General features: G+C 38.2%; 2 protein-coding genes across 4 annotated transcripts in view; both read right to left on the bottom strand.

The window, feature by feature from the left end:
• The window catches only part of MOS14 (ARM repeat superfamily protein), a 36,088-nt gene extending 29,501 nt beyond the window's left edge, over positions 1-6,587 (bottom strand). The window contains exons 1-6 of one of the 3 annotated variants that reach the window (XM_077363408.1): positions 6,208-6,346; positions 3,069-3,205; positions 2,836-2,913; positions 2,637-2,699; positions 1,098-1,145; positions 861-1,007 (exon numbers count right to left, since the gene is read on the bottom strand). In XM_077363408.1, coding sequence (XP_077219523.1) covers positions 861-995 — 135 coding nt within the window. In that variant the 5' untranslated portion in view covers positions 996-1,007; positions 1,098-1,145; positions 2,637-2,699; ... (1 more) ...; positions 3,069-3,205; positions 6,208-6,346. Of the gene's footprint in view, positions 1-860; positions 1,008-1,097; positions 1,146-2,636; positions 2,700-2,835; positions 2,914-3,068; positions 3,206-6,207 lie in introns of all 3 variants that reach the window. The other 2 variants (XM_077363409.1, XM_077363407.1) reach the window with 2 other exon arrangements.
• Positions 6,588-8,203: 1,616 nt separating this feature from the next.
• On the bottom strand, positions 8,204-26,167 carry LOC143854651 (30-kDa cleavage and polyadenylation specificity factor 30-like). Its single transcript, XM_077364711.1, has 7 exons — positions 25,516-26,167; positions 19,770-20,156; positions 18,087-18,249; positions 17,779-17,889; positions 13,301-13,369; positions 12,220-12,306; positions 8,204-9,465 (listed from the first exon to the last, which is right to left on the bottom strand). Exons 1-7 carry the CDS (start codon positions 25,902-25,904, stop codon positions 8,554-8,556), a joined length of 2,118 nt encoding a protein of 705 aa, XP_077220826.1. The 5' UTR covers positions 25,905-26,167; the 3' UTR covers positions 8,204-8,553.
• Positions 26,168-26,694: the final 527 nt, after the last annotated feature.

Genomic DNA, 26,694 nt, shown 5'->3' with positions numbered 1-26,694 from the left:
ACAAGTGTTAGTTATCCGCAGCTTTGGACTCATTCAGGCTATCTTCAATTGCATATCAATTGGACCCATACATACCAGAAGTGTTTGGATTGATTAAACATAATTTTGTCTCTGGTAGTAAAGGAATTCAAGTGAGGTAGCTTTGGATGGATTTTTTATGCAGATGATAGGTCGATCAAAGCGGACATGTTGGAATCTTTGGTACCTTCATCATTTTCAAAATTGCCAAGTTTCCATCATCATTTTCAAAATTGCCAAGTTATTACTAAGAGAATCTCCATGCCCTACATCGCATGATCATCGAAAGCAGACGATAATTTCAATCAGATATTCGATATTTTTTGTTCGAGGTTCCTTCACTATCAGTCAGAGTTCTTTTGAACAAAATCTATTGCACAAATCAACAAAAAATGCAAATCTTATTCGAATAATATGGCTATTTAGAAGCTCTCAATCACCTCTACCGTACGTAAATCACCTAGCTAGTTGCTTATATCCTGTCTTGAAGCTTTTCTGAATAAATTTCACCATTGCCTGACCAATAAAAAAGTATGCAAATAAATAAAAACAAGACAAACGCATACTCAGTATTAAGTACTAACATAGCCATTACTCATACATCGTTGACCAAAACAACCTTTAGTTAAGTCCTTTGCAAGTAGCAGAGGGTAAATACAGACTTGAAAGAAATTCAATATAGAACTTTGCTTTCTGTTGCTCTGTATCATTTTGTGATTCTTTTCCCAGAATATACGACTCAATTTCAAAAGAGAATACATCCAATATGTTGTGGAAAAAAAAGAAGAAGAAGACACGTCGAGAAAAGTAAGTTAACATCAAATTGTTTCATTTTGATATACCTGTGGCAAGACAGTGAGCAGCTCCAGGAAACTTGGAATCCACTCAGGATGAAAATTCATCTCGTCACTCAGCCAATTCAAAACACCACCACCTCCCCAGTCTTCTGCAGGGACATGTACAGCCAAAGCTGCCATTCCAATGCTAATCTAGAAAGGAAACGATTGCTCAGAAACAACCTGCTATTAAGAACACCACAGAAGATATACTATATTTATGGAACTACTTCAAAGGTATACCTGAGTTCGAACTTTGGCCGGCCCATTGTACAGTTTTTTAAGCAAGGCCTGCACATTTAACACAATTAAACCACTCAGATCTGTAGACATAAGTATCCAGACATGAAAGATCATAAGAACCACTAGGCACACAAAATAGAGACATACAAGTGTTAATTTGGACATACAACAAGGACAACTTTGAGCATAGAAAAGTGAGGAAAACTCCATATGAGTCAGTGTGAAAAGGTGCACGCGTGCAGATGAATAGGAAGAAGCAATTTTATATTAAAAAAAAAAAAAAAAAAACAGGAAACTTATATGCTTTTACCTCTATACCATTCATATCTAACTTTTATTTCTTAGAAGGGATTTGCTAGTCAGACATTCGACAAAAAAAAAGGTGGCGATTTGCTAGTGAATTTCGTAAAAAGCCATTTCACAGCTTACTTTTGCAGCAGAGAACAGCCACCTTAGACCACAGTGAATTATATGAACAAGACAAAATCTGCTACTACAAAGCGGCTGTAGCAGATTTTGTCTTGTTCATTTAATTCACTGAGGTCCAAGGTGGCTGTTCTCTGTTGCAAGAGTGAACCGCGAAATGGCTTTTTGCAAAATTGACTAGCAATCCCTCTTAGAATTTCAAGTAATCAATTCAAGAAAAATGTCAACAGAGTCACCCCACAAAAGTTGTGCTCAGAAATCATAATTTTCTTGCCTGTAAGAAATTTTTGAACCTTGATTAACTATTTCTCAATGCTAGTATTCTTGAATGATCATTTATTTCCTATCAAGACTTCAAAAAGCTTATCAAATGAGTTTAAGGAAATTCAGAGGCCAACTTGGCAAGTGAGAGGATATTACTTGCTCGGTAAGTGAAAGACAACTTCCATAGCTGACGCTGGTAGCGGTTCACCACTATACATTGCTTTCCTTTCTGTATTTTCTTCTTCTTTTTTTTGAAAGACAAAAATTGTTTTCTTTTTTAATGAGAATTACAAGGGATTTCGATTGGACCATTTGACACCAAGGCAAAGAAAATATGCAATGGGCTCTAAGCCAACCTTTTAGTTTTTTGCACCTGTTATATCTCCTCATCAATTGAAATATATAATGAGAAGGTAAAAGATGCAATAGTAGACAAGGTAAAGGCTTCTTATGGTTCAATAATTGTATGCTTCTTAAACAACCAATACGAAGCATTTTTGTGATAGGATAATATCAACAATTGTTGAGTTGAGTTGAGACAAAGGCTTAGTTGAGTTGAGTTGATAATATCAACAATTGTTGAATTAGAAATGTCCAGTTAATTACAATTACATAAGAGATCATAGTACAAGGCATATTAGAGCACATCTTTAGAATTTATACTAGAAGGATTGTATTACCATAACCATTCAAAAAAAAATTTAAAAAAAGGATAGTATTACCACCATCACTAAAACATGAAATGTTAGGATTTCAAAAAAAAAAAAATTGTAACATGGTTTGCATTCATGTTAGCCAGTTGATCCAGCAACTAACATATGACCAGTTAAGAACATATATAGTGCTTACATATAATGAATCACGTAAAGGCCGAAAAGCCTCAGAAGGAAGCTCTTCAAAGTCTCGTTGTACCTAGAAATCAGACATAACCAAAAAAAAAGATAAGAAAATTAGACAATTGAAGATTTGCAAAACAAAGACAATAGAATCTTAAAGTCACAAATCAAATATCACGTGTCTTGGTTACTTCTATTGATTGAAAAGTTACCTTGCTTCTGAGAGTCTGAGAACAAAAAATGAGAGTTTCTATATTACTGTCGGCATCATGAAGCAAATTATCAGAAACCTGTATGAATATATAATTTTTTAATAATAAGATTCAAGTTATGCAGTAAAAAATAAGTGAACTCCAGGAAATACTATACAGATTAAAATCAGTCATAAATCATCCAAAGAGACATGTGGAGTGATAAACAGAAAAGAAACGAATAAAACGAGCACCTAAGGGCAAGGGGGGTCCAATCCAACCTCAAGTATGTGTCACTTTCCGTGAAGGTTAAGCAAAGAAATTTCAGCAAATTTCTGAACCCACGAGATGGTCTATAACTTCCTTAGGCCAAGGAAAATTCAGCAAATTTCTGAACCAACAAGATGGTCTATAACTCAGATTACCACTTCCAATAAAACCAAATAGATTAAACGTTGAAAAGACATTTCCTATAACATAACTCACGGTAAGGAAATATAACAATTTGAACTTCAATTTATTTCTGGAAAAAAGAGTATTCAACACTAATCTAAACGTTTACGCGTGCACATGTATTACCAAAAGATTATGTACACTTGATACATATACATAGTGATATTGCCTTTCAAAAAAATATACATCATAATATTTTGCATTAAACATATTATTGAAGTTAATTATAATAATATCACAGATGTCAAACTTGCACAAATCCAGGGTTTTTGGCATAAATACCAATCAAGAGCATTGCGGGGATTATGGGGTGCAAGGTGGACTCTTTCCCCATCTTCCTATTTAGGACTACCTTTGGTGGTGGGGAGGCCAAAGAAGTTAGCCTAGGACCCTATCGTGGGGAGAGTCGAGAAGAGATTGGACACGTGGAAGAGAAATCTTGTGTCCAAGGGTGGCCGGATAACTTTAATTAAGGCGGTGTTAGCCAACATCCCTATTTACCAGTTGTAACTTTTTCATTGCCCCATGAGCATTATCCTGCACCTACAGCAAATTCAAAGAAGATTCTTATGGGGAGGACTGACGAGGAACGTCAGATATCATTGGTGAGATATCATTGGTGAGCTGGGAAGAGGTATGCAAGTCCATTAAGGCAAGGGGCTAGGCACAAGAAAGATTAAGGCTGTAAACCAAGCTCTTTTGGGTAATTTGGCCCTAGAGATTTGGGGAGGAAGCTTCCCATCTTTGGGTCAAATGTCAACGTGATCTTCGGCAAGTATGGCGCCTCTACTGGAAAATGGGAAGTCAGAATATAGTTTCAGGAAATCGGGGTGACTGTGTGGAGGGACATTATGAGACATTTGCATAAGTTCAAGGAGGGAATTAGATTCAGAGTTTACAAAGGGGATCGGATAAAATTTTGGACAAATAATTGGTGTGATATTCTCCCTTTGAAGGATCTCTTCCCGGACGTGTACATTGTAGCCGAGAACAAGGAGGGTTTAGTGAAACAATGCTTTGAGCGTAGAGCTGACACAGTATCTTGGAAACCAAAATTCCGCAGAGTCTTCTTTGATAGAGAGCCTTTAGTGGTGAGGTTCATGGATAAGCTTGAAGGATGCTATATAAAGCAGTCAGGCGAAGACAAAAGGGTTTGGATCTGGAATACTTCAAGGGAGTTCTTTATCAAATCCTTCTACCATCAGTTGGTGTCTAGCCTTGTATCCTCCTGAATAGCTAGAGTGTGGTCGGTCCAAGCTCCTCCCAAAGCACCGTTGAGAAGGCTTGTATGACGGAAAATAAAAAAGGAAAGGGAGAGAAAAGAAACATAGTGAATTTGATAAGAGAGAGGGAAAAGGCCACAAAAGAATGGGGTCGATGATTATCAATGTTGTCAATTCCGACAACACTAATTTTGTATCATTTCCGTTGTTTTTTGACGGACTTTAGAATGGCGAAAGTGACTTGACACGTAGGATAGCACAGATTCCACGTAGGCCCACACAAATCACTTTCTCAGGCAACAAAACGCACATATTTTGCACTTTCCTATGGAAAATAACCCATTTTCTTTTTCCTTTCCCCTGAAGTGGCGGAACTGAACAAACCCAAAAGGAAACTACAAGAGACAAAATCAAGAAACCCCTCACCTTCTTCCTTCTTTTCCATGCAAGAAGAAAATCAAACAACCGTGTGCTTCTCCACCACACCTTTTTCAAGAGATGAGACTTATCTCTAATCTCTTTACTTATCTTTTAGAAATAACCGTAAAAACCAAGGTGCTTCTGAACCAAGAGATCAAACCGAACAACACTTGTGTTCTTCTCCACCCCTTTTCCCAAGAGAAAAACCTTAATCTCTCATGCTTAGAGAATATAACTTCTTTTTCTCATGCTTTAAGAAAAACATGTTACAAGAGATTAACCATGCACGCTTTAGTTTTGAATTTCAAAACTTTCATCATGCATTACGGTTTTGTAAACCGTCTCAACCATCTTGAGAAACAAGACACAAACCCAACACCAATCATTCCAAAAAAAGACGACAAATGAACTTTGATGGACGGCATGATGAGATCGATTTGAAAATGGAGTTGTCTCCACCATTGATGACGACATACATTATGGTGACTAATCGCAAGACAAAAAGAAAAAGAAAGTGAAAGAGAGAGAAGCTGAAAAATAGAACGGAGAAGAAATTAGGAAAGTCTTTCATAAGAAAATTCATTTGTCTCCAACCTCAAGTACAGGGTTGATTACAACGCGGGTGGAATGTTGCTTGCCTAGATGAGCCCCACTTGGGTACAATAAATTAATTTAGATTTGTGCAGCTTGTGAGTTTGCTATCTAGTTGTTTGGTTCGGAATGGGTAGGAGTCTGAGAGATGAGGGTTACAGTATTTAGAAAGTGCCTGCAAAGTGGGTTTTCTATTTAACATGTAAGTAGCATTTTTTCAAATGAATGAAGAAACTTAGTCCAGAAAGTGTGTTTCTGCGCACATAGGATGACTAACCCTTGCCTCAAAGTGGGTCGGGAAGATGATCTTCCCTCTAAGAAGATTAATCACATTGCCAACCGATAACAGGTACTATCAAGTTTCGATCCAGATATCATCCTAATTATTACTGATAAAGAACTATCAGTCCACGAAGTCAAAACACAGTCATTTAGTATATAGACTATGAGTTCTCATCAGCTTCCACTCAAGACCGTCATCATCTCAAACCGCAACGATCTAAAACCTAATCATTCCAACCTAATAATCTCGAATAGGCATGGTCCCATTCATATTCACCACTCGATCGGCAAAAAAACATAAATAGGCAACAGATATTACAATTCCAGAGGAAAAAGGGCAACGAATTCAAATTGGAACTAAATCCATTGCTACCGATCAACAGCAGAGAAAAAAAAATGACAGAGGGATAGAATCGATGAATACCTGCCAAGCATCGATTGTGCGCTGAAAGTCTTGAAGCCATCGATCAGCCTGGGCACGGATAGAATCGTTGGGATGATGATAAAGGGCGTTTAGGGCTTCTTTTACGGTGTTTTGGAGCTCGGTAGATGCCATTTCGAACCAAATAGATTGCAGGTTTTGTGTGTTTTTCGCGCCTGGGGTATACAATGTGCTCTCTCTCTCTCTCTCTCTCTCTCTCTCTCTCTCTCTCTCTCTCTCTACAACTGTTCGAAGTGTTAGTCTCTCTGTCTCCTGATTGCCTAGTAGTTTCGATCTCCGGCCAGTCCAACTTAGCTCTAGGGCATCCAAACTTGTTTATTGCGCGGTCTAGCTCTGGGGCGCTAAACTTAGCATAGGGCCTCTTTTGGATATGACCAGAATTATTTGCCTAGGGCAGTGATAAATTCGCACCCACTATAGGATAATTAGCACCCTTGTAACGTGAATCGTGCTCAGACTACGCTTTTTGACGTTTAAAGGGGTGCGAATTTATCATCAACCATTATATAATTAGATAAATGTATTTGAGGGGAGCTCAAATAGCTTATTTGAGCTAGCAAGTATAAATAGGGCAAGTGCCTATGTTGTTTGGGTTATGTTAGATATTGATTCTGTAGGACCTAACATACATTATTATTTGGATTTGCTAGGCAATTTAGTAGAAGGCCATTTTGCAGCTAACTTTTGCAGGAGACAACTAGGGGTGCAACTCGGATCCCCAATTTCCAACCAGGGTTGGGAAAACTCAAACCAACCGCAACCCGACCCGACTTTTTTGGGTTGAAACCGACAGGTTCGAGTTGAACCCGACCCGAGTTGCACCCCAGAGTGAGCCGCGAAATAGTTTTCTGCGAAGTTGCCTAGCAAATCCCTTTTTATTTAATCTTTGCTGCTATTTTTTTAATGATATCTTCTTCTTTGCCCTTTGAAGCCAAAATTTTTCAAATGCTAGAAGATTTTATTAATATGAGCTCTTTGAAGCCATAATTATATTATTTCCCTAACCTCTATAACCATTATTATTTGATTACTGCCATTCTTGGCCTCTGTTATGCATGAGTGTTGGTGGACCCATTATATCAAAACACGGTATAAAATGATGGACCCCACCTGCGCACAGATTTGTGGAGATGGTAGGCCCACTCATAGGTGTAAAATGGTGGCCCCCTTCCATATACACGGGTTTTGGTGGAGATGGTGGACCCTATCATATCAAAACATGAGATGTAAAATGGTGGGCTCCACCAATGCAATGCATGGGAGTAAAATTACGGGTCTTACCTTATCAAACATGTGTTGTAAAATGATGGGCCTCACCCTATGCATCCGGTGTAAAGACTTTCTTTCTAGATTTCTGGTCAGGGGTTTGATATCTCAATGTTCAATGCCTGTAGTTTGAGTTCTGACTAGATTTCTCAATATTGCACTTTGACTATAAAACATAATAAAACATGTGAGAGTTTTACACCATGTCTCTGATGTTGCCACTATGGAAAATTGAGGCGCCACTGTTTGGATTGCAGGAAAAATATTTCTCATGAAAAAAATATTTATCAGGAAAGTTTTTTGCCTCCAAGATTTTGAGGGAAATGATATGCTTGTGGCTTATTTGGAGGGACATCATCATAAATTGAAAGTTCCTCTAAATAAAACTTGAACTCCAATGGTTCAAGTTACTTTTTTCCATTTGAAATCAAACAATGGAAAAGTAAGAAAATTGCAAAAGTTTTTCTTTCCCATTGAATTTACAGATGAGATGTTAGAACTGAGATCAGGACCATGTGGGTCACCTCGTGATAGTCCACCAACTCACTGACCCTGATTACAAATGCATATCCCCATGTGGGACCCAATTAGGATTGACCCTGCCAGCTCAATGGCCATGATTACATACACATATCCCAAATTGCTGATGTTTGGTTTTCCTTTCTTCCACACAAACAGGCCTAATAGTTCAAAGGAGTGAGATTGCAGAGAATTTAACATCCAATTCCAAGGAAATGTATAAATTAATAGGAATGCCACTTCTATGTATGTACATAAACAGGAGAATCCATTTCAAATCACAAGATACATCTAATTCATCTATTGATTTTCCTTTCCTGATAGGTAATATACAAATCTGTTGATATAACAGCAGAAAAACACAATTTCCCCAATACCCAGATGTTGCATCATCACACCAAATCCTTTTCAACTCACACCGTTTCTAAATTGCATAAAATACAGTTCAGAAATGGAGGATCTAAACCCAATTCATAGGTCCAAGAAACCAAGTGTGAAACAGAAAAATAAAAGAAAAGAAATGGTGCATTATAGTTAGAAGCCTCAGGGATTCTGGTGCTCAGTGACTGGCATCTCCCAGTGATCAGAGCCACCTTCTCCCTCCGATCCACGTCGCTTTTTCTTGCCCTCTCCATGCCTTGATCGCCTTGGAGCTTCATCCTCACTCTCACTTTCATCATTTCTAAAACTATTTCCAGCAACAAATGAATCTTCATGGCGAGCTTTAGAGACATGTGAATATTTTGCATCTTCATCTAGAGCACTTATCTCCTGACCCTTACCCGGATCCGAATTTGGCGTGTATCTATCGTTCCCTGAGCTCTTAGGATCTCTCTTAACTGCCCGGGCAGTGACTTGTTGGGGTAGTGGTGGAGGTGGCCGGAATTGAGGTAAGCCCATCGGCCAATTGGGTCGGGCCTGGGCTGCAGCACCCATGCCCATACCGCCCATGAATGGAGGCCTGCCCGAACCCATCATCATCCCAAGCCCACCACCAGGAAAGACAGCCCCGGGTTGGCTGAAGCCCATGGCAGAATTCTGATTCAAGCCGGGGAAGTTGCCTGGAAATCTTGGCCCCATCGAACCGTAAGGGGCAAAAGCACGGGGACCTACGCCAAAAAGGTCTGGCATAGTGAACCCATCAGGTGTAACAGCTCCATAACTAAATCCATCAACCCCCATCATCATAGGTGGGAAGCCCCTAACCCCAGGGGGGAGTCTTCCCCCACGTGCCAGTGGCATGTGCGGGGGCCACATTGCTCCTCTTCCCCGTCCTCGGCCTTGGGCTGGATTGAGAGTCTGGCCAAAGCTCTCATCCTCTTCCTCGCTTTCTTCTTCCTCCTCTTCTTCATTGTCTTCAAAAGGGACAATGTCGGGATTCTTGGCTCCATCATCTGGATTAACTCCTTTTGCCTTCTCCTCCTCCCGTTTTGTTTCTGCTGCGACCAAGATGGCCTGAGCAAAAACTCATTCTGTTAACTTCTTCATTTTCAATTCATAAAGATTCAACTAGAAGACATACAATATTTCACGGGCAGTGATAAATTCACCCCCTTGAAGGATGGATTCACCCCCCTTTTAACGTGAACTGTTAGAAGAAGCTTAATGGTACAGGAAGGAAGCGGTAACAAAAGCGAAAAAGGGGACGTTAAGTTCTAACTGTTCACGTTAAAGGGGGTGAACTCGTCCTTCAAGGGGGTGAATTTATCACTGCCCTATTTCATTTTATGTATTTTAGTAAAAACTGAAGCATAATAGGATGATACCAACGCATCCAAATCACGCAAGTGTGAACAGAACTAATGGATGCAGATGCAAACAATTTCAGACTCACAGGGATATCAGTAACCTCTATTTGAAGTTCAGAGAGAAATCACAGGCAACGTTGGGGCACAACCAAGCTTGATTGTTTTTATTGATGGTGAACATACATTATTCATACAAATATAAAATCAAGGCAAAGAATCATGGGAATTTGCAGTGCAGAAATAATAAACAATAAAAATAAAGTTAAAAAAATAGTAATTTGCAGTGCAGAAATATGGCAACAGGTGCATGTAGCTGATACATTGACAAGGTAAACGATTCTGATTCAATGCAACAAACTTTGGTAGAATAATCCAATTCCATCAAACACCATATGGAGGCTGGCAAACAACACACGAACTAGATAGATAACAAAATCACAATTGGGTTCAGTAAGTTTTCTTAGCTCTTAAGACCAAACCATATCAAATTCAGATATGGAACAATAGTTTTTGATTTTGATCATGTTCAACCACCTGAACCCGACTAAGTAAATCAGTCTTTCGAAGTCCAAGACGCAGCCGAGGCAATTGGGAAAAAAATCAGACCAATCAATCAGCCAATAAGCCAATTATTGACAAAAGCGGAGTGTGGTGGACAAAAACCAGCCCAAGCAAAGCCAAGCCAAGTCGGTGTGTTCCAAGTCCATCGGCTAGTTTTTGAACATGGAATCCAAATGCTTCAAGCGAGCCAGGTAACCATGGACAAGGTTTAAATTTCGGATTTCGGTGGAGAACGAAACTGAAATCTGGTAAACTTGAAACCCTGCAAAATTTCGAAATTCCGGAAATTTCGATCCTAAATTTAAGGAAAATCCCAAAAAATCCGGAATTTTAAGATTATTTAATATTCTCCCGAAATTTTGGGCGAAATTTCGATAATTTCGGCCGAAATTTTAGGACGAGATGAAATATCTTTTTCTTAGTATCGTCATATTTCGCCCGAAATTTCGAAAGTTTGGTTTCAGTGAGGACCGAAATTTAAAACCTTGACCATGATTAATACTTAATACATCACATGCATGTAACAATTTACTCAGTAATTTGACTTTAAATTATAGAATGCTACTATGGAGACCGAGAGTGGAACAGGGAGTGGTACTGAACAAATCCCCACAAGCCACATGGCAAGAGAGAGGTAGTTTTGCCATCTCAAGGAATAAAAAGCCATATAACAAGGAACAAGATTGCTAACGCGCAAACAGCCTCTTTGTTCGGTTCCACTCTCGGTCCCCTAATCGGTTTCCATATCATTATTCTAAATAATACCCAACTTGCAATTGAATGTGTTGAATGGTAGGACCTTAACTAATGAGAGCTTCCCACAACAAGTGGTTGTTGTAGAGACTGTTAATTGTAAGGGCCGAGAACAAGAGGTTAAGGGGGTTGGAAAGAGAAATAAGGAAGCATATCAGTAAGGCAGGAAGAGTTTTGCTAGTTTAGTAAAATCCTACTGGCAAAAGATTGGTTCAAGGAGACAGATGGTTTGCACACCAATAGAAGGAAGTTTGCTAGCGAGCAAGGAGCAGGTGATATGGAGTGGTTTACGGATTCCACACAAAAATGAATTAGGCACAATCGGGTTTTCGTTCGCAGGACACTAAAGTTAGCTGAAAGTTTGGACCGGAGGCTCTTCAGACATTATTGTTGTGCCTTATACAGGACTCTGAAGGAGTTTCGAGGCAGCACCAGGAAGGAAAAAAAAATTTCATGTTACACTAAAGGGTATTTTGGTAAATTCCTTGATGTATTGGCATTGATATAAGCCACATGTTATGGTTATGGGTAGTTAGGCTTTCATTGTGATTTCTTGGCCAACAAGTAGAGTCTTGTAACCCTAAACCAAAATAGTGAAACTCTTCTCCTGTGGACGTAGGCACACAGCCGAACCACGTAAATCTTGTCTTCTTGCATTGTGTGATTTTGTTTATCGAATTCTCTTTTTGACGTTTGCTGGAAATCGTGTTTGGTCCTTGTTCGCGAAGGTATTTCTCAGATTTTTCTACAATTATGCTAAGACTTGTACAAAATTTATGTTATTGGGGAGATGAGTAAATGGTCATAACTCTCCAACAAGTACCCTTCTCCAAAAGATTATCAAAATATTACATATAGTAGGCATATTCAGATGAAAGAATTAGAAACTTCTTGTCTCGCTCAAAATTGACATGCATGCATGCAGGCATAAGGGCTAATTCTGACCAACAAACACAGTTGTAGATATGGCTGGAAAGATTTAGGAACTGCTATGATAAGGAATGAGAAAATGTTTGTGACAGTTTCGAACTGCCAAAAAGAAACTTTCTATTAATTTAAAATTATCCATAGAGATTCTAGGTAGGATAAGGTGCACAGTTTATTAAAAGTGAAAAGACCAATTACATAAACCAAGGAAAGAACTTACTGTGAGTTCGCTATCAGGCTCAAGGAATAGTAGGGAAGCCAACTGCTCGCCAATAGAAGGCTCCAACTCTTGGCAGTCCCGACTTATCTGCAATGTACAAATAACACCATTTAAGAATATGAAAACATTGGACACACACCGAAACACATTACGAAACCAAAACTGTATGTATATTAGTAGGTAAAAGTAAATGGCAATTAAATCTATATATAACACAATACATAGCTATAATTTTAAATTTTAATGTAAAAAATGTGTAAGGACATCCATAAACTTCGTGAAGTTTGTCCTATAAACACAATGGAGTGTTAGACACAACAAATCTCTGTTCATTCCACCAACACAATTATTTCCAAAATCTCAGACGATGACTACAAATTCAAATGAAATTGGCTTGGTTTTATCAAGTCTGTGATTACACAAAATGTTGACATTTATTATGGAATGCTTCCATTTTGGTTAAATGGTGCTTCCGACATGTCCATGCATCATGTTGGGATGATAGGAGTTATCCTAAACCACCCAGATGTGTCAATGGCCTCAGCAAACTGACATGTCCATACACAAAATGTTGACATTTAATCATGTTGCAAGATTAAATCACAGATATGCAGAGGGGTATGGTGTACAAGTAATACGTCTAGATTGGGAAAAACTGCTACTACTATTTACTCCCGTCCTGCCTAGAACACATGCTCTGTTAATAGTATAAGGTTGTCTTCATGAGCAATGGGAAACCCGGTCTATCAATGGCATATGCCCTTGTCGCTGATCCCAAACACTAAGAATTCAAAATAAAAGAAGTCTTTGAAAGAATATAGTAAGGGGAATCTTTAGATTCAGGCGTGACTCAATAGTGGGAATGGGAAATAATTAGCTTAGATGTGGGAGTGCAGCTGTTACAAACATCATTTGCAATATGACTTTTACAAGTTGAATTCTTTTCTTTTCTCCTCACATGCCAATTCTATTTTTACAAACCATAACTTATAGCCATGGAAAAAAACTAAAGAAAAAACAAAAACTGCTACAAAAGAATTCAGACAGAATTCAACTTAGAGTTTGGAATTGCATTCCATACCTTCACCGGTAAGTTCTCATTGTACGGGTTCCTCAGATGGCGAGTTTTGTGGAAGGATAACTCACATAGCTGCAGTTACAATTCATGTTGTGAGTTCCTTATATTGGAATATCAAAAAAGCTAATAATCTAAATCTTAGATATCTGTGACAAATGAATGGTCAATAAGAAAACATGGGATCGAAGAGGATATAGTTCATGCAACTCCTCAAACTTCATCATTAAAAAAAAACACCTCAAACTTCTTGCAACTGTTTACTGTTACCAAGAATAGTTAAATAAATAAAATTAAAACAATACAATAAATCTTAAAAGTTAATATTGTCATATATAAATGTCAATGAGATGGCTCCTTCTCATAGTTAGATTTGATTTTGTTTTAGATATATGACTCGTTCACGCTAGTGGTCAAGAGTCAAAAGAGGCAGCTTAGTTGAGTTTATATGAATTTCCACAAATAAAAAGGGCGGCCCAGTGAACGAGGCTCCAGCCATTGCCGGGTCTGGGGAGGGCTAGATGTGCGCAGCCTTACCCCTGCTTTGAAGAAAGGCTGTTTCCATGACTCGAACCCGTGACCACCAGGTCACAATGGAGCAACCTTACCGTTGCGCCAAGGCTCGCCCTCTATGAATTTCCACAAATCAGTTTTAAAAAGTTGAGATCAGCAGAAACTATGCCACCAATAACTAACTCACACAAATGGAGAAGCGAAACACAATTTCCTTATAGACGGACCATAAAAAAATTAATGAGCTATTGAAAGTGATGTTTGGCACTTCTGGAGTAAATATTGATCTCCCATGCATCTCCTAGGCAATATGGATCTCTTGTAAGTCTCAAGATTTCCTTGCAGGAAAACTAAATATTTTAAAACTTGAAAAGCTCCACCATTTGTTACCCAAAAATCTACTACCAACTTCAACAGTTAATTATGTTTTTTTCAACTGGCTTTATTGGCAGAAATATTAGTCAGACACTGTCCCTTAGAAACAAGCGCATCCTTCATGTAAGTTTAGTCACTTCCCTTTTGTCTTCTTCCAAACAGGTAAGTATAACTTTATTAAAGTAAAGGCAATATTCAAAAGTACAAGGAAGCCCCAAAGACTAAAGAGTATAGGAAGCCAAAACCCAAGAGTATACAACAGACAAATGATCCCAATACATTAATCTAGTATCAGAAGTATGATAATTTGTCAACCAAACAGAAAGAAGACGAGCTTCCCAACTCGTGATGGCCTCAAGTGTGTTGCACTGAAGTTGAGAGTCTAAAAATTGGTCAACAGAACGACAAGAAGACGAGCTTCCCAAGTGGTGATGGCCTCAAGTGCGTCGCACTGAAATCGGGTGTTCGAAACTTCAACCTTCTTAAAAATAACAAATACAAAAGAAGGCAACTGAGTCACACTGCATAGGATATGTGATTCCATAGTTTAAGAGTCACTGGGGATGGGGAGGTTCCATTTTTAAACAATTGATTGTAATAGGAAGGGTAGCTCTAACTCATAAGCTCTAGTCTCCACTCGGCGTGTAATGCAATATGGCCCAATGAGTCGCGGGCTAAGCTTGCCTTTATGTTTGAATTGCATGACATCATTAAAAGGACATACTTTAACAAACATCATATCTACTACATGGGTAATGATTCTCGTAGAAAACCCTAGGGAATCTAGTGTTAAGCCCAATGTTCAACAAATGTCGAGGATATAAATGAATGTGTAGAACCAATGTCAGTTAAAATCTTAGCATCTACATTATTAATCAAAATACCTTTTATATTAGGAAAAATAGTAAAAATTAGTTAACTCAAAAATAATTCTGAAATTACATAATGAAAACATATAAAATTAACTCAAATGAAGGCGCAACATTGGTACATACAGAATGCCTAACTACCCATCCTAGATGTACCCATTCTCATAGGCGCACCAAGAAAACTGTTATGATACCAACTGTAACAATCCGGATTTCAAAAATCCCTAAAATCCAGATCGTTAACTTATTAAGGTAATATAATATAGAGAATTCATATCGAAAGCATATTCTAACAAAACATAATTGAAAGAAAGCTAATGACCATGTCTCATAACTCCAAAAACAACCGAGTTACAATCTTATCCCTGATGGATTTACATGTCAAATGTACAAATATACATAAAAAATTTCCTCTAACTTAAAAAAATCGACCACTAACTAAGCAACTCCTATAGATCAACGTTTCTCTCACTAAACTCCCATATTCTCGAAATTCTCTTTCTTTAAAATCATAAAACCACCTTCCATCGAGATGTTGAGCGAGAGTACATCTTTAACTTAGTAAGAATCACATGCATCATTCAAGATTCAATAGATTTATGCTACTTTATAATAATCTAAAACATTTAAAGAAAACCTTTAACATAAAGATCTTAATCACTTAATCATTTGAAAAATAAATCGTAATTGTAATATTAAGTTAATTAACACGGTAAATGGCTATTACAAATTTAAATTAAGTGGTTAACATCTAATGGGCTCATATCTGAAAACATACCAGCACAACTAACTCACATGTTGAACCAAGCACTTTTGGTGCACACGAGCTCATCATGCTGTCACATTCAAGTATAACTCACATGCTAAACCAAGTGCTCCTAGTGCATGCGAGCTCACTATGTTCTCTCATACCAACATAGCTAACTAACATGTTGAACCAGGCGCTCTTGGTGCACACAAGCTCAACATGTTATCCCATACCAACACAGCTAACTCGCATGCTGAACCAAGTGCTCCTACTGCATGTGAGCTCACTGGGCAGACCTGTAGTTAGGTATTTCTTCCGTAGAGCTGATTTATATGACAGATTTTATTTGAGATCTAGTTTTATGATTAGTTAGCAGATTTCCTTTTTTTTCAAATGATGGAATTTTATTAAGGAGAGTTGATTTCCTTGATTAGAACTTCTTGTTCGGAACTCACTTGAATGGTTTAATTTCTACTAATGAAAAATATTAAAAGCTTTGAATCTTTATAAAAACCTTCGCTGTTTTTTTTACTATTATGAGTTGTTTATTACAGAAAGAATGTAAGTTGAGGATAAATAGAGAAAAGAAACCATTTTTACGCTCCAAAGTTCCCAAAATTTACCTTGCGAACCCTAGGTTTGCACCACCATTGCTACACCATTTCTTCACTTTACTTCTATGCTTGTTGTTGATATCTTTTGTTTTGTTTTTTTAACGACAATACAAGCTGTTTCCATGATATTTTGAGCAAGCTGGGCATGTTTGACATTTATGCCCCAGCTTGACAAGAGAAGAATACGATAAGGCTCGCTTATGAAGGGGAGAGAATTATTTTAGTTTTATATTGTTTAAGTCACTTAAAGTGATAAATTATGTAGTGGGCCCACACTTTTTGGTTTTCGTAAGAAATATATATAAGTGTTTATGTTGGGTTTTCAACCACACGAACAACTTTCCCCCCTTCTGCAATAGATATGTTGATAGGAGACCTTATGATTCACAACAATCCAGCACCCTATCCACCCACTATTAATACATGAAGTCACTTGATAAGCATGCTCTTCAAAGTTTAGTTACTATTCAGGAAAAAAAAAAAGGTTTAGTTGAAGCATTGAAGAAAGTATTAGCGGGAGCAGGGAATGAATGGTTCAAAAAGAAAAGCGAAAAGCAGGAATACCTATGCGATTTGCATATAACAATTATATAAAAGTTATATTATTGTTAACATGTTTTTACCTTTTATAAATACAGAAAATAAACTTTCCTTGTATCATAAATATAGCGACTTTACTAAAATAAACAAAAGGCAGTTCCCTGAAATACAAGCAGGAGAAAGGGAGAATAAAAAACAGAACAGGCTCAAGTCAAAAAGGCCTAAAGTGATTCTGTGATTTTATAGAGAAGTAACTTACTTTCTTATATTGCACTTATTTCTTGGTGATTTTATAGAAAAGTAACTCGCTTTCTTATATTGCACTTATTACTTGGTAATATCAATGTTAAAGTATAAAAGATTACATAACGCAAGCTCCGACAGCTTAAGCTGTTGGAACAATTGGTTGTTTCACATAGTACGGGGCAATTGGTTGTTTCATATAGTATCAGAGCAATTGCCTGGGTTCAAAACTCCTTGATATTAAAAATTCACATGTAATGGCCAACCCAACAGAGGGGCCACATGTGCCACATATAGAAAAGAAAGGGGGCCACAAGTGAGGGGGAGTGTTAAAGTATAAAAGATTAATAACACCTCCTCCAATGGCTTAAGCTTTTGGAGTAACTGGTTGTTTAACAATCAAGATTCCAAATTATCAAATACATAATCCTACAGAACTGGTAGAGTGTAGACATGGAGTTATGGTAGCAGTTCCAGGTAGGAGCAAGAGCAAAAGGAGACTTTAAGCAAATGTACAGTTCCAGAGAATGTCTGTCCACTGGGCATGAAATCTCTCAATAGAAGATTACAAAAAATATGCACCTTTAACCATTTCACCGAGAAATTCCGGCCATAGTGTGCAGTTCCATGAGCATATTTCCAGTTCCCTCCACCAACAAATCCACCAATTTTAGATGTCATCTTTGCGCATCCCTAACAAATCGATGATTTCACCATTTTTTCATATCAGAGTAACTCAATAAATCAAATTTGACCACAATTGATACAATAAAACTATTAGCAACTTTGTGTGCTACGCAAATTCACAGATTTGAGAATTCTGCACAAAAAAAAAAAGAAGGAAAGAAAGAAAGTGAGAACAACTAATACAAGTTGGATCGGTCCCCTACCTGGAAATGGCAAGTTCGGTTCACTGAGAATATCAAAATCACATTCTCCGAGGAGTCAAAAGCTTCATTAAGTTTAGCCTCATTGTTCCTTTGAGTCGCCCACACTCCTTGCTGTACAGATAGTTCCAGATTTTCTCGATTGCAACTTTTAACGATAAAATACCTATTTTCCATATTTCAGAATGAGAATAAATAGTTAGAGGTGCATTCTTAGCCAAAACCACCAGAACTAAATTGCACAAAAAGCCACACAACACTCTGCAAGGTACAAGTACAGAATGGACTTGTTATGGGGTTCGAAACGGTGGATTAGAACAATCAAGCTATCATGTTATGAATTTGAAGAGGAATATTAGCATGAAATCAGTGGTCATTAAGTCACTTCGGCCAACCCATACAGGCTAGACATCCAAACCCTGGACTTGACAGACCAATAAAATTTGGCCATGACTCCGGATCCATATTACACGTGATACCCAAACAAAATTTGAACCTTTAAACTCTATGCAACCCATGACTCTCAGCTGAAAGTACTACAATTTTACTTTGGGTCTTCTTCAGGACTAAACTCTATGCAACCCGTATGGGGTTGGCATGTTGGCTGGCATCATGGGTTTGCTCCCCATAGACGCGAGTTCGAATCCCCCCAGGCTTACCCAATGCACTTGGTTTATGGGTGATTGTGTGCATCCATAGGGATTAGTCCTGCCCTAAATGGGGTGGGGATACCCTATGTCATATTAAAAAAAAAAACTGTATCTAAATTGGCCAGTGCTCTGTTTCAAACCTTCGAGGCTACAGATTCAAATCCCAACTTTTCAACAAAAGAAATGGTTGACTTATTGTTTCACATGCCTAAATAAAAACAGCAGAAAACTGATTTATTGTTTCTTCATCATTTATTCATTTTCCTTCATTCTGTTAAGTGTACTGACTACATCATATGATATTATTTATTATTTATTCAGGTCACTTTGTTTGGTAGGTAAGCTGGATTTAACCTCGGACCTCAAAATTAGTGAACAAAGCCTTAACTGAGCTAGAGGCTCAACCCATATAATTAGGTCACTTATGGGTGTAATTAACCCATTTAATTAGGCGACCCCAACTAGTTTGGGGCAAAGGCTTAGTTGAGTTGAGTATGTGTGTGATTAACCATTATACTGGGAAAAAGGAATCATCCAAGCAGACATATCCAGTGCACTGCATGCAGCGCATTTTCATCAGAAAGATATTCTTTTTCGTTATTAAGGAATTGCTAAAGTTGAAATTTAACATGGAATAGCACCTCTTCTGTAAACTTCGTTTTTCCATTGTTCTCTACAAGCAGAGGCTAAAAGAGAGAAGAAAATAATTTGCTAATGAAGAAAAAAAAAACCAAGATACCATATTGAATGGTTAATACAACAATGAGCATCACATTAGATGAATGGACACAACTAAAATCACTGATATTGGCTCCAAAGAGGATAAGTACAACACAGTGTATATTCTGATGGGTCTTATTAACGATGTCTATATAAAGATTATACAAAGAAGCCTTTACATAACCTGATTGAAAATATAATAACTCTGGACAACGCAACTTATATTCTCATGGGCCTTATTAACCATGTCAATATAAGATTTATACAAAGAAGCCTTTACATAACCTGATTAAAAATCTAATAACTCTGGACACACCTAGATTGCCCTTGAGGGAGTGCTGGTAAAGTAGTTCTGTTGACTTGATTCAGAGAACCATTTGGAAGGTTTTGCATCTGGGCCTGGTTAACCTGTGGCTGAATTTGAGGCTGCTCCTGCTCCACGTTGGAGGACTCGGCGGCTGTAGATGGTTTAACTCCCATGCCATGGTTAGATACACTAGAACCTTGCGGAAACTGTGGTCTTTCTGCTTGTTGCGTATAACCATTATTTCTGTGTTGAAAAAATCTGTTTGAAGAGCCATAGCTGAATGAACTCATTTGCTGGATCTTCTGAAAGAGTTCTTCCACAGGGGGTGGAGGTCCAGGCATTTTGGCATGTCTGTACCGGCAATCAGGACCATTTGGGCAGAAACCCAACTTGTACCTGTAGCACCAGATTAACAACATTACAACTTAATTAAGGATGCCATTATCTTATAAATCTGTTAACCAAGTAGCATAGCAGGAAATACAAGACCATATTGTTCTTTTTCAAAATTATCATGGACTACAAAAAGACATCATTAAACGGGTTTGGAGGTGCTCCAACCAACATATGATTATAAATCCTTATAAAAATGTAAGAAAACAACCAATTTTTTCAACATCTCCATAAAAATGTCAACTATCATAATGGTCTTACTAATGCAAGTCAACGGATGTTTTCATAACAGGATGTTACTAAAATGCCATTTTAACATGCAACAAGCATAATGATAAGTGATAGGTCCCTTTTTCATAACAACCAATTTTTTCAAAACCTCCAGAAAAATGTCAACTATCATAAAGGTCTCACTAATGCAGATCAATGGATGTTCTCATAACAGAATATTACAAAAATGCCATTTTAACATGCAACACCCTCCCGAGCGGTCCAGTGCACGAGGCTCCCGCCATTGCGGGGTCTGGGGAGGGCTAGATGTATGCGGCCTTACCCCTTCTTTGCAGAGAGGCTGTTTCCATGACTCAAACCCGAGACCACCAGGTCACACTGGAGCAACCTTACCGTTGCGGCTCGCCCTCATGCAACACCCTCCTAAGAAAGAAAAAACAGCAGAACAGCCAAAACCGTTGCAGCATATTAAGCCTAAGAAAGCTAACCCTAACGTTTCATACTACAAAATATGATAGAGAGAGAGAGAGAGGCCGGATCAACCACCTTATTCTCAATAGCAAGAGAGAGAGAGAGAGAGAGAGAGAGAGAGAGAGAGAGACTGAGCCCCCTTATTTTTGAGATCGGCATACATGGAAGCTGTTGATATTCTAAGATTCACTTAACTTTCTTCGTTAAATGGTTTTTTATAACAACTGAGACAGTCCGATATAGAATATGAAAGGCTTGTGAATGTCAATAGCTTGGTGCATTTCATGGCAGGACTATTAAGGGGATATTGCTCCACTACCATTGCAAGTGGATTTACAAAAATCTGGCAAAAAATTTGAACCTCCATATTAGGAAGGTGACAGCTCTCTGGCTGTACTACATCAAAGTGGCTTTCTGAAGGAAAGGAAATCTTTGACAGATTACAAGCAACCAATAAGGTGATTGACATGGCTAAAAGAGGTGTGGTTTTAAATTGCCACTGAAACCAACATGGAATGAATGAAATGTTTCTGTTTCCATCCCCACCAAAATGCACATTGAAACACATACTGAAACCAAAATTGTAAATGAATTAGTAGTATAGCATATATCAATACGTGTCACATAATAATATTTACAAGAATTTAATGTGAAATGTAAGAGCATGTATTATGTATAAATATTTATATGGATTACATGTGAAATGTGGTATGTATTGAATTATCAGACATGTGCGACAGTGCATGTTACTCGGTGTTCGATGTTAAACCATTATGGGTGAATTTTTTGCTTATGTGATGGTTTTTTAGTTTCTATTTGCTCTTATTCTAGCACTTGCTGAAGTTACATCTTAAATGCCCATCATTTGCATATCTTCCATATGTTTCCATGATTTTACAGGATTTCTACCAAAATTTCCATTACAAGTTTATATTTTTGTCACGATCGAAACACACACTGAAACGGAAACTAAAACTTGAAACATTGATAAGCGAATCCTTGGACTTACAGTACATGGAGAAATAGGTTTGGTGGAATATCACCATCAAGAATTTCTCAATTATAGTCGGGAGGGGTACAAAAACAATTTTGTTATTGTTGAAGAAAAAGTTAACGATTGTATTAATAAAGGGAAATTAAATACGAATGTTATAGGGCAACAAAGGCCCGGCATACATAAGGGGTCTCGAAACCCCCAATTGGGCGAGATTATAAACAAGGTCATTTTTTTATCTAAATATGTAAGAGGAGAAAACCTCCATACCCCTCATCATACTAGTAAACTCGTCAATGTATCGAGCAAGCCTCCAAGGACCGTCACTATTCCCTCAAGCCCACAATATCACATTAGACGGATCAGCCTCTACATGAAGGTCCCCCTCGCATCTGTTCACAAAAACGAGGAGGCCATATTGAGGTGCTCTAACCTCCAACTCCAACGAATCCACGTGACCTATAGGACCAAAGAATGAGAAAATGATCCTACCATCGCTATCCCTAAAACACTACCAATGCCCGTTGAACTGGGGCTGCTGAGTGAGCAACCATGAAATTCAGTTCGATGATATTAGACAGAGGTCTCCATTTTGCTACCATGTTCTTCTTTGGAAAGTTCCCCATCATAATGACTTTCCAATTTCTCAAAATTTGGTCGAACAAGTAACCCCATATTCTTTCCTAGGCGTGGCCTAACAAGCAACGAGACGAGGCCAGGTCTAGCCATGCTCCACTCCGTCAAGCCCTCTAACTCAGGCATCAGACCACCGCATCAAGGGACGATTTGCAAGATTGTGGCGCAAGTCCACATATCCCGTGCGACAACGCATGTCACTAGCTTTTTAATGTTAAACTATTTTGGGTGATTTTTTTTTATGTGATGATTTTTTAGTATGTATTTTTGCTCATTTTAGCATTCCTGAAGTTTCATCTTAAATGTACATCATTTGCATGTGTTTCCATGTGCTTATGTAATTTTAGAGGGTTTCCCCTTAAATGTCCAACTCAACCTAAAATGTTTTGTTCCCAAGTCGATCGAAATCGAAACCGAAACCAAAATAGAAATTCAAAACCATGGTTATGATTAGTTACTATGATTTATAATTATTTTTATTTAATTTTTGAGCGAAATTTAAGTAAGAGTTAATGGGCCCTATTAGTAAAAAAGTGAAGTGCTTTAAGGAGATAAGCATGTAAAAAACATTCTATTTTTTACGCTACTCTAAAATAGAAATTAAGCTTTATCAAGGCTGGTCTAAGGGCTCAAAGTGATCATATACCAATCAATGGCTAGAGAGCCTATATTAAACTGTGTGTGTGTGTGTGAGAGAGAGAGAGAGAGAGAGAGGGAGAGTGTGTCTATATATATATATATATATATATATATATATATATATATATATATATATATATATGAGGAAAGTGAAGCGACACCGCCGGTGTAGCTAACTTAGCTACACCGCCGGCTTAAAATACAATGGGCCCACATTGTTTTGGTGATCCAAACCATTCATTTGATTGGCCCTCGAAATTTCACCGAAATTTTGTACTTCACCGAAACGTTTCACCGAAATTTCCGAAACGAAACGTTTCGGCCGAAATTTCCGAAACTTTTCGGCGAAGTTTGGTACTTTTCCGACTCACAGTGAATTTCGTTTCGGTTTCCACCGAAACGAAACGTTTCGGCCGAAATTTAAAACCATGGTGTCCACCAAAAATCAGCTCCATAGGATCATCCTAACCCTTCAAACTGTGGAGGCAAAAATGGACAAATTTGTGAAGGTTTTTACACGTTCATTTTTGCCTCCACAAATCGTAGGGTTGGGATGATCCTATGGAGCTGATTTTTGGTGGACACCCTATCTATGTGAGGGCCAATCAAATGAATTCTTTGGATCACCAAAACAATGTGGGCCCATTGTATTTTAAGCCGGCGGTGTAGCTTCACTTTCCTCTATATATATATATATATATATATATATATATATATATATATATATATATGTGAGAAAAGTGTAGCTACACATACGTGTAGCTAACTTAGCTACACCGACGGCTTAAAATACAGGGGGCCCCACATTGTTTGGGTGATGCAAACCATTCATTTGATGGGCCCTCACATAGATAGGGTGTGCCCAAAAAATCAGCTCCATAGGATCATCCCAACCCTACGATTTGTGAGGGCAAAAATGGACGTGTAAAAACCTTCACAAATCTGTCCATTTTTGCCTCCACAGTTTGAAGGGTTGAGATCATCCAATGGAGCTGATTTTTTGGGCACACCCTATCAATGTGAGGTCCTATCAAATGAATGGTTTAGATCACCCAAATAATGTGGGCCCACTGTATTTTAAGCCGTCAGTGTAGCTAAGTTAGCTACACGTATGTGTAGCTTCACTTAGCTACACCGCCGGCTTAAAATACAATGGGCCCACATTGTTTTGGTGATCCAAAGAATTCATTTGATTGGCCCTCACATAGATAGGGTGTCCACCAAAAATCAGCTCCATAGGATCATCCCAACCCTATGATTTGTGGAGGCAAAAATGAACGTGTAAAAACCTTCACAAATTTGTCCATTTTTGCCTCCACAGTTTGAAGGGTTGGGATGATCCTATGGAGCTGATTTTTGGTGGACACCCTATCTATGTGAGGGCCAGAATGGTTTGGATCACCAAAACAATGTGGGCCCATTGTATTTTAAGCCGGCGGTGTAGCTTCACTTTCCTCTATATATATATATATATATAATGAACCTAAAACCTAAAGGGTGAAAAGTACATTGACTCTTCATGTGTGTGTACATATGTATTGTTTAAAAAAACATATGTATACCCATATGAAGAGCCAGTGTACTTTTCGGGAGATTAATGAATAGCTACTATTTTTTTCCTTTTAAGTTTGAAGTTCGCCTTTGATCATGTTGTGATCAAATATTTTGTCAGTTTATCTCTCTCTAGCATTGTTTGTGAAGATCTATTAGAATTTTGTGTTTGTTCAATTCTCTACAAAGTTCTCTATTTTTAGTGGATTCCTAATTAGATTTACTTGCAAAGAATTGGTAATAGAGCAAGTTCAATTCAAAAAAAAATTGTTAGAGGATTCATGTGGCTCTTGATTCACATGAAATGATGAAACGGTTGATAGATTTTTTATTTATTTTTGAATGGTATGAAATATTGATAGATTGAAGCAAATTCCCCAAAAGGGTCACAAACGCTAGATTGACTCGCTTCGATTGTGGAATCCCATAATAGAGGGAAACCGAGGAACAAAGATGATGTTGGTGAGACATTGAATGTCGCTTCAACATGTTAAGTTCAAGGTCGAGATCGTATTGATGGATATTAAGGATGAACTTATGGTGATGATTAATTAGTTCAGAGCATAAAAATGAAATTGAGACTCATGGAATGAAGACAAGAATACAAAAAATCCATGAAAGTTGTGTATCATACATTCATACCCAGTCAAACAAATCAGCTTGAAATCAGTTATAACTAAACACCGATCAATATAAATTCCCGTATATCATGCTCAATCAAACATTACAAAACCAAAAAAAAACTACAGCAATTTTGCCCGAATTGCCAACAAACTCAAATTCTAACACAAACAATGAGCCAAATAATATAGGAAAGAAATAAAGGATCACAGTGTTTACATATTACACTCCTTGATATCCTCATTCGTATGCTTGTACACACAATCCTGCTCGCGGCACTCCCCATACAATCTAAAGAAACGGCATACAGGCATTCGCGCCTTATCATATTGGTGGAGGAACCCACATGCATCTCCCTTCATACATAGACTCCGGAGCCAATGCCGGCAAACAGTCTGCCGGAAACTCCTCCGGCCGGGGTGGTTTCCGGCGGTCTGATCGGGGCCGTTCCCCACAACAGTGGGGCCGGGGCCAGATGGGGCCAAATTGCTGGAAACTGCAACGGTGGGTTCATTGGAGAGGAGGGGGACGGCGGAGGAGGGATTTGTGGGCACGGTCTCGAGCCCTCCTTCGAAATCGAAGCTGAGGGCTCCTTCTGGTTCCTCCATTTTTTTGGGCCTTTTCTCTATGTTCTTTTTGTTGGGAAATAAGAGTGGGAGAGCCCTGAGTAGGGTTTCGATGAATGCCCTAAGTTAGGGTTTATGGGGATTCTAGTGTGGGTTTTTCTTCTGTGGGAAAGGGGAAGGAGAGTTTGGATGGAGAAGACAGAATAGAGTTTTATTTCTGAGAGAAAAAGCGCAAGATGGGGGCAGGTTGGAAACTCTGAGGTATGATCAGGGGAATGGACATATTGGCCCCCTTTTTTTTGACTTGGGACAGCCCCCTCTAGTTTCAAAGAGAAATCATAAGGTAAGTTTGACCCGGCCCGAAATAACTTGAGGTGGGTTTACAAACCATGGCGTCTTGGGTTGCGTAAGCTCTTAGGTTGAAAAACTCAACTCAATCTTGGGTAGGGTCAAATAAAAACCCGAAACCTGCCCGACTCTTGTAGTAGGTGTAGCACGAATCCACGACCATGGTTTTAAATTTCGGTTTCAGTAATCATTTTGGCCTTCGGCGAAGCCAAAATTTCGGGCCACAACCCAAAATTTTGACCGACATCCGGTACACAAAAGAAATCAATATTTTAATATTTACCAATTTTTTACCGAAATTTTGGTAATTTCGGCCGAATTTCAGAAAAATAATAATTTTCTCAAAATTTTGAAATGGCTGAAATTTTGAGAATTTCGAAAACATTTGGTTTCAGCCCCGACCTTCGGATTTCGGCTGAAATTTAAAACCATCACCATGACTTTCTTAAATATCTCTCGAATAACATGAAAGTTTTTTTTTTCC

Source organism: Tasmannia lanceolata, unplaced genomic scaffold (genome assembly GCF_043159265.1).
Source record: "Tasmannia lanceolata isolate RefF3 unplaced genomic scaffold, GAP_Taslan_0.1 ptg000020l, whole genome shotgun sequence".
In the NCBI taxonomy this organism is placed as follows: Eukaryota; Viridiplantae; Streptophyta; class Magnoliopsida; order Canellales; family Winteraceae; genus Tasmannia; species Tasmannia lanceolata.
This window is presented reverse-complemented; position numbering and strand designations above follow the sequence as displayed.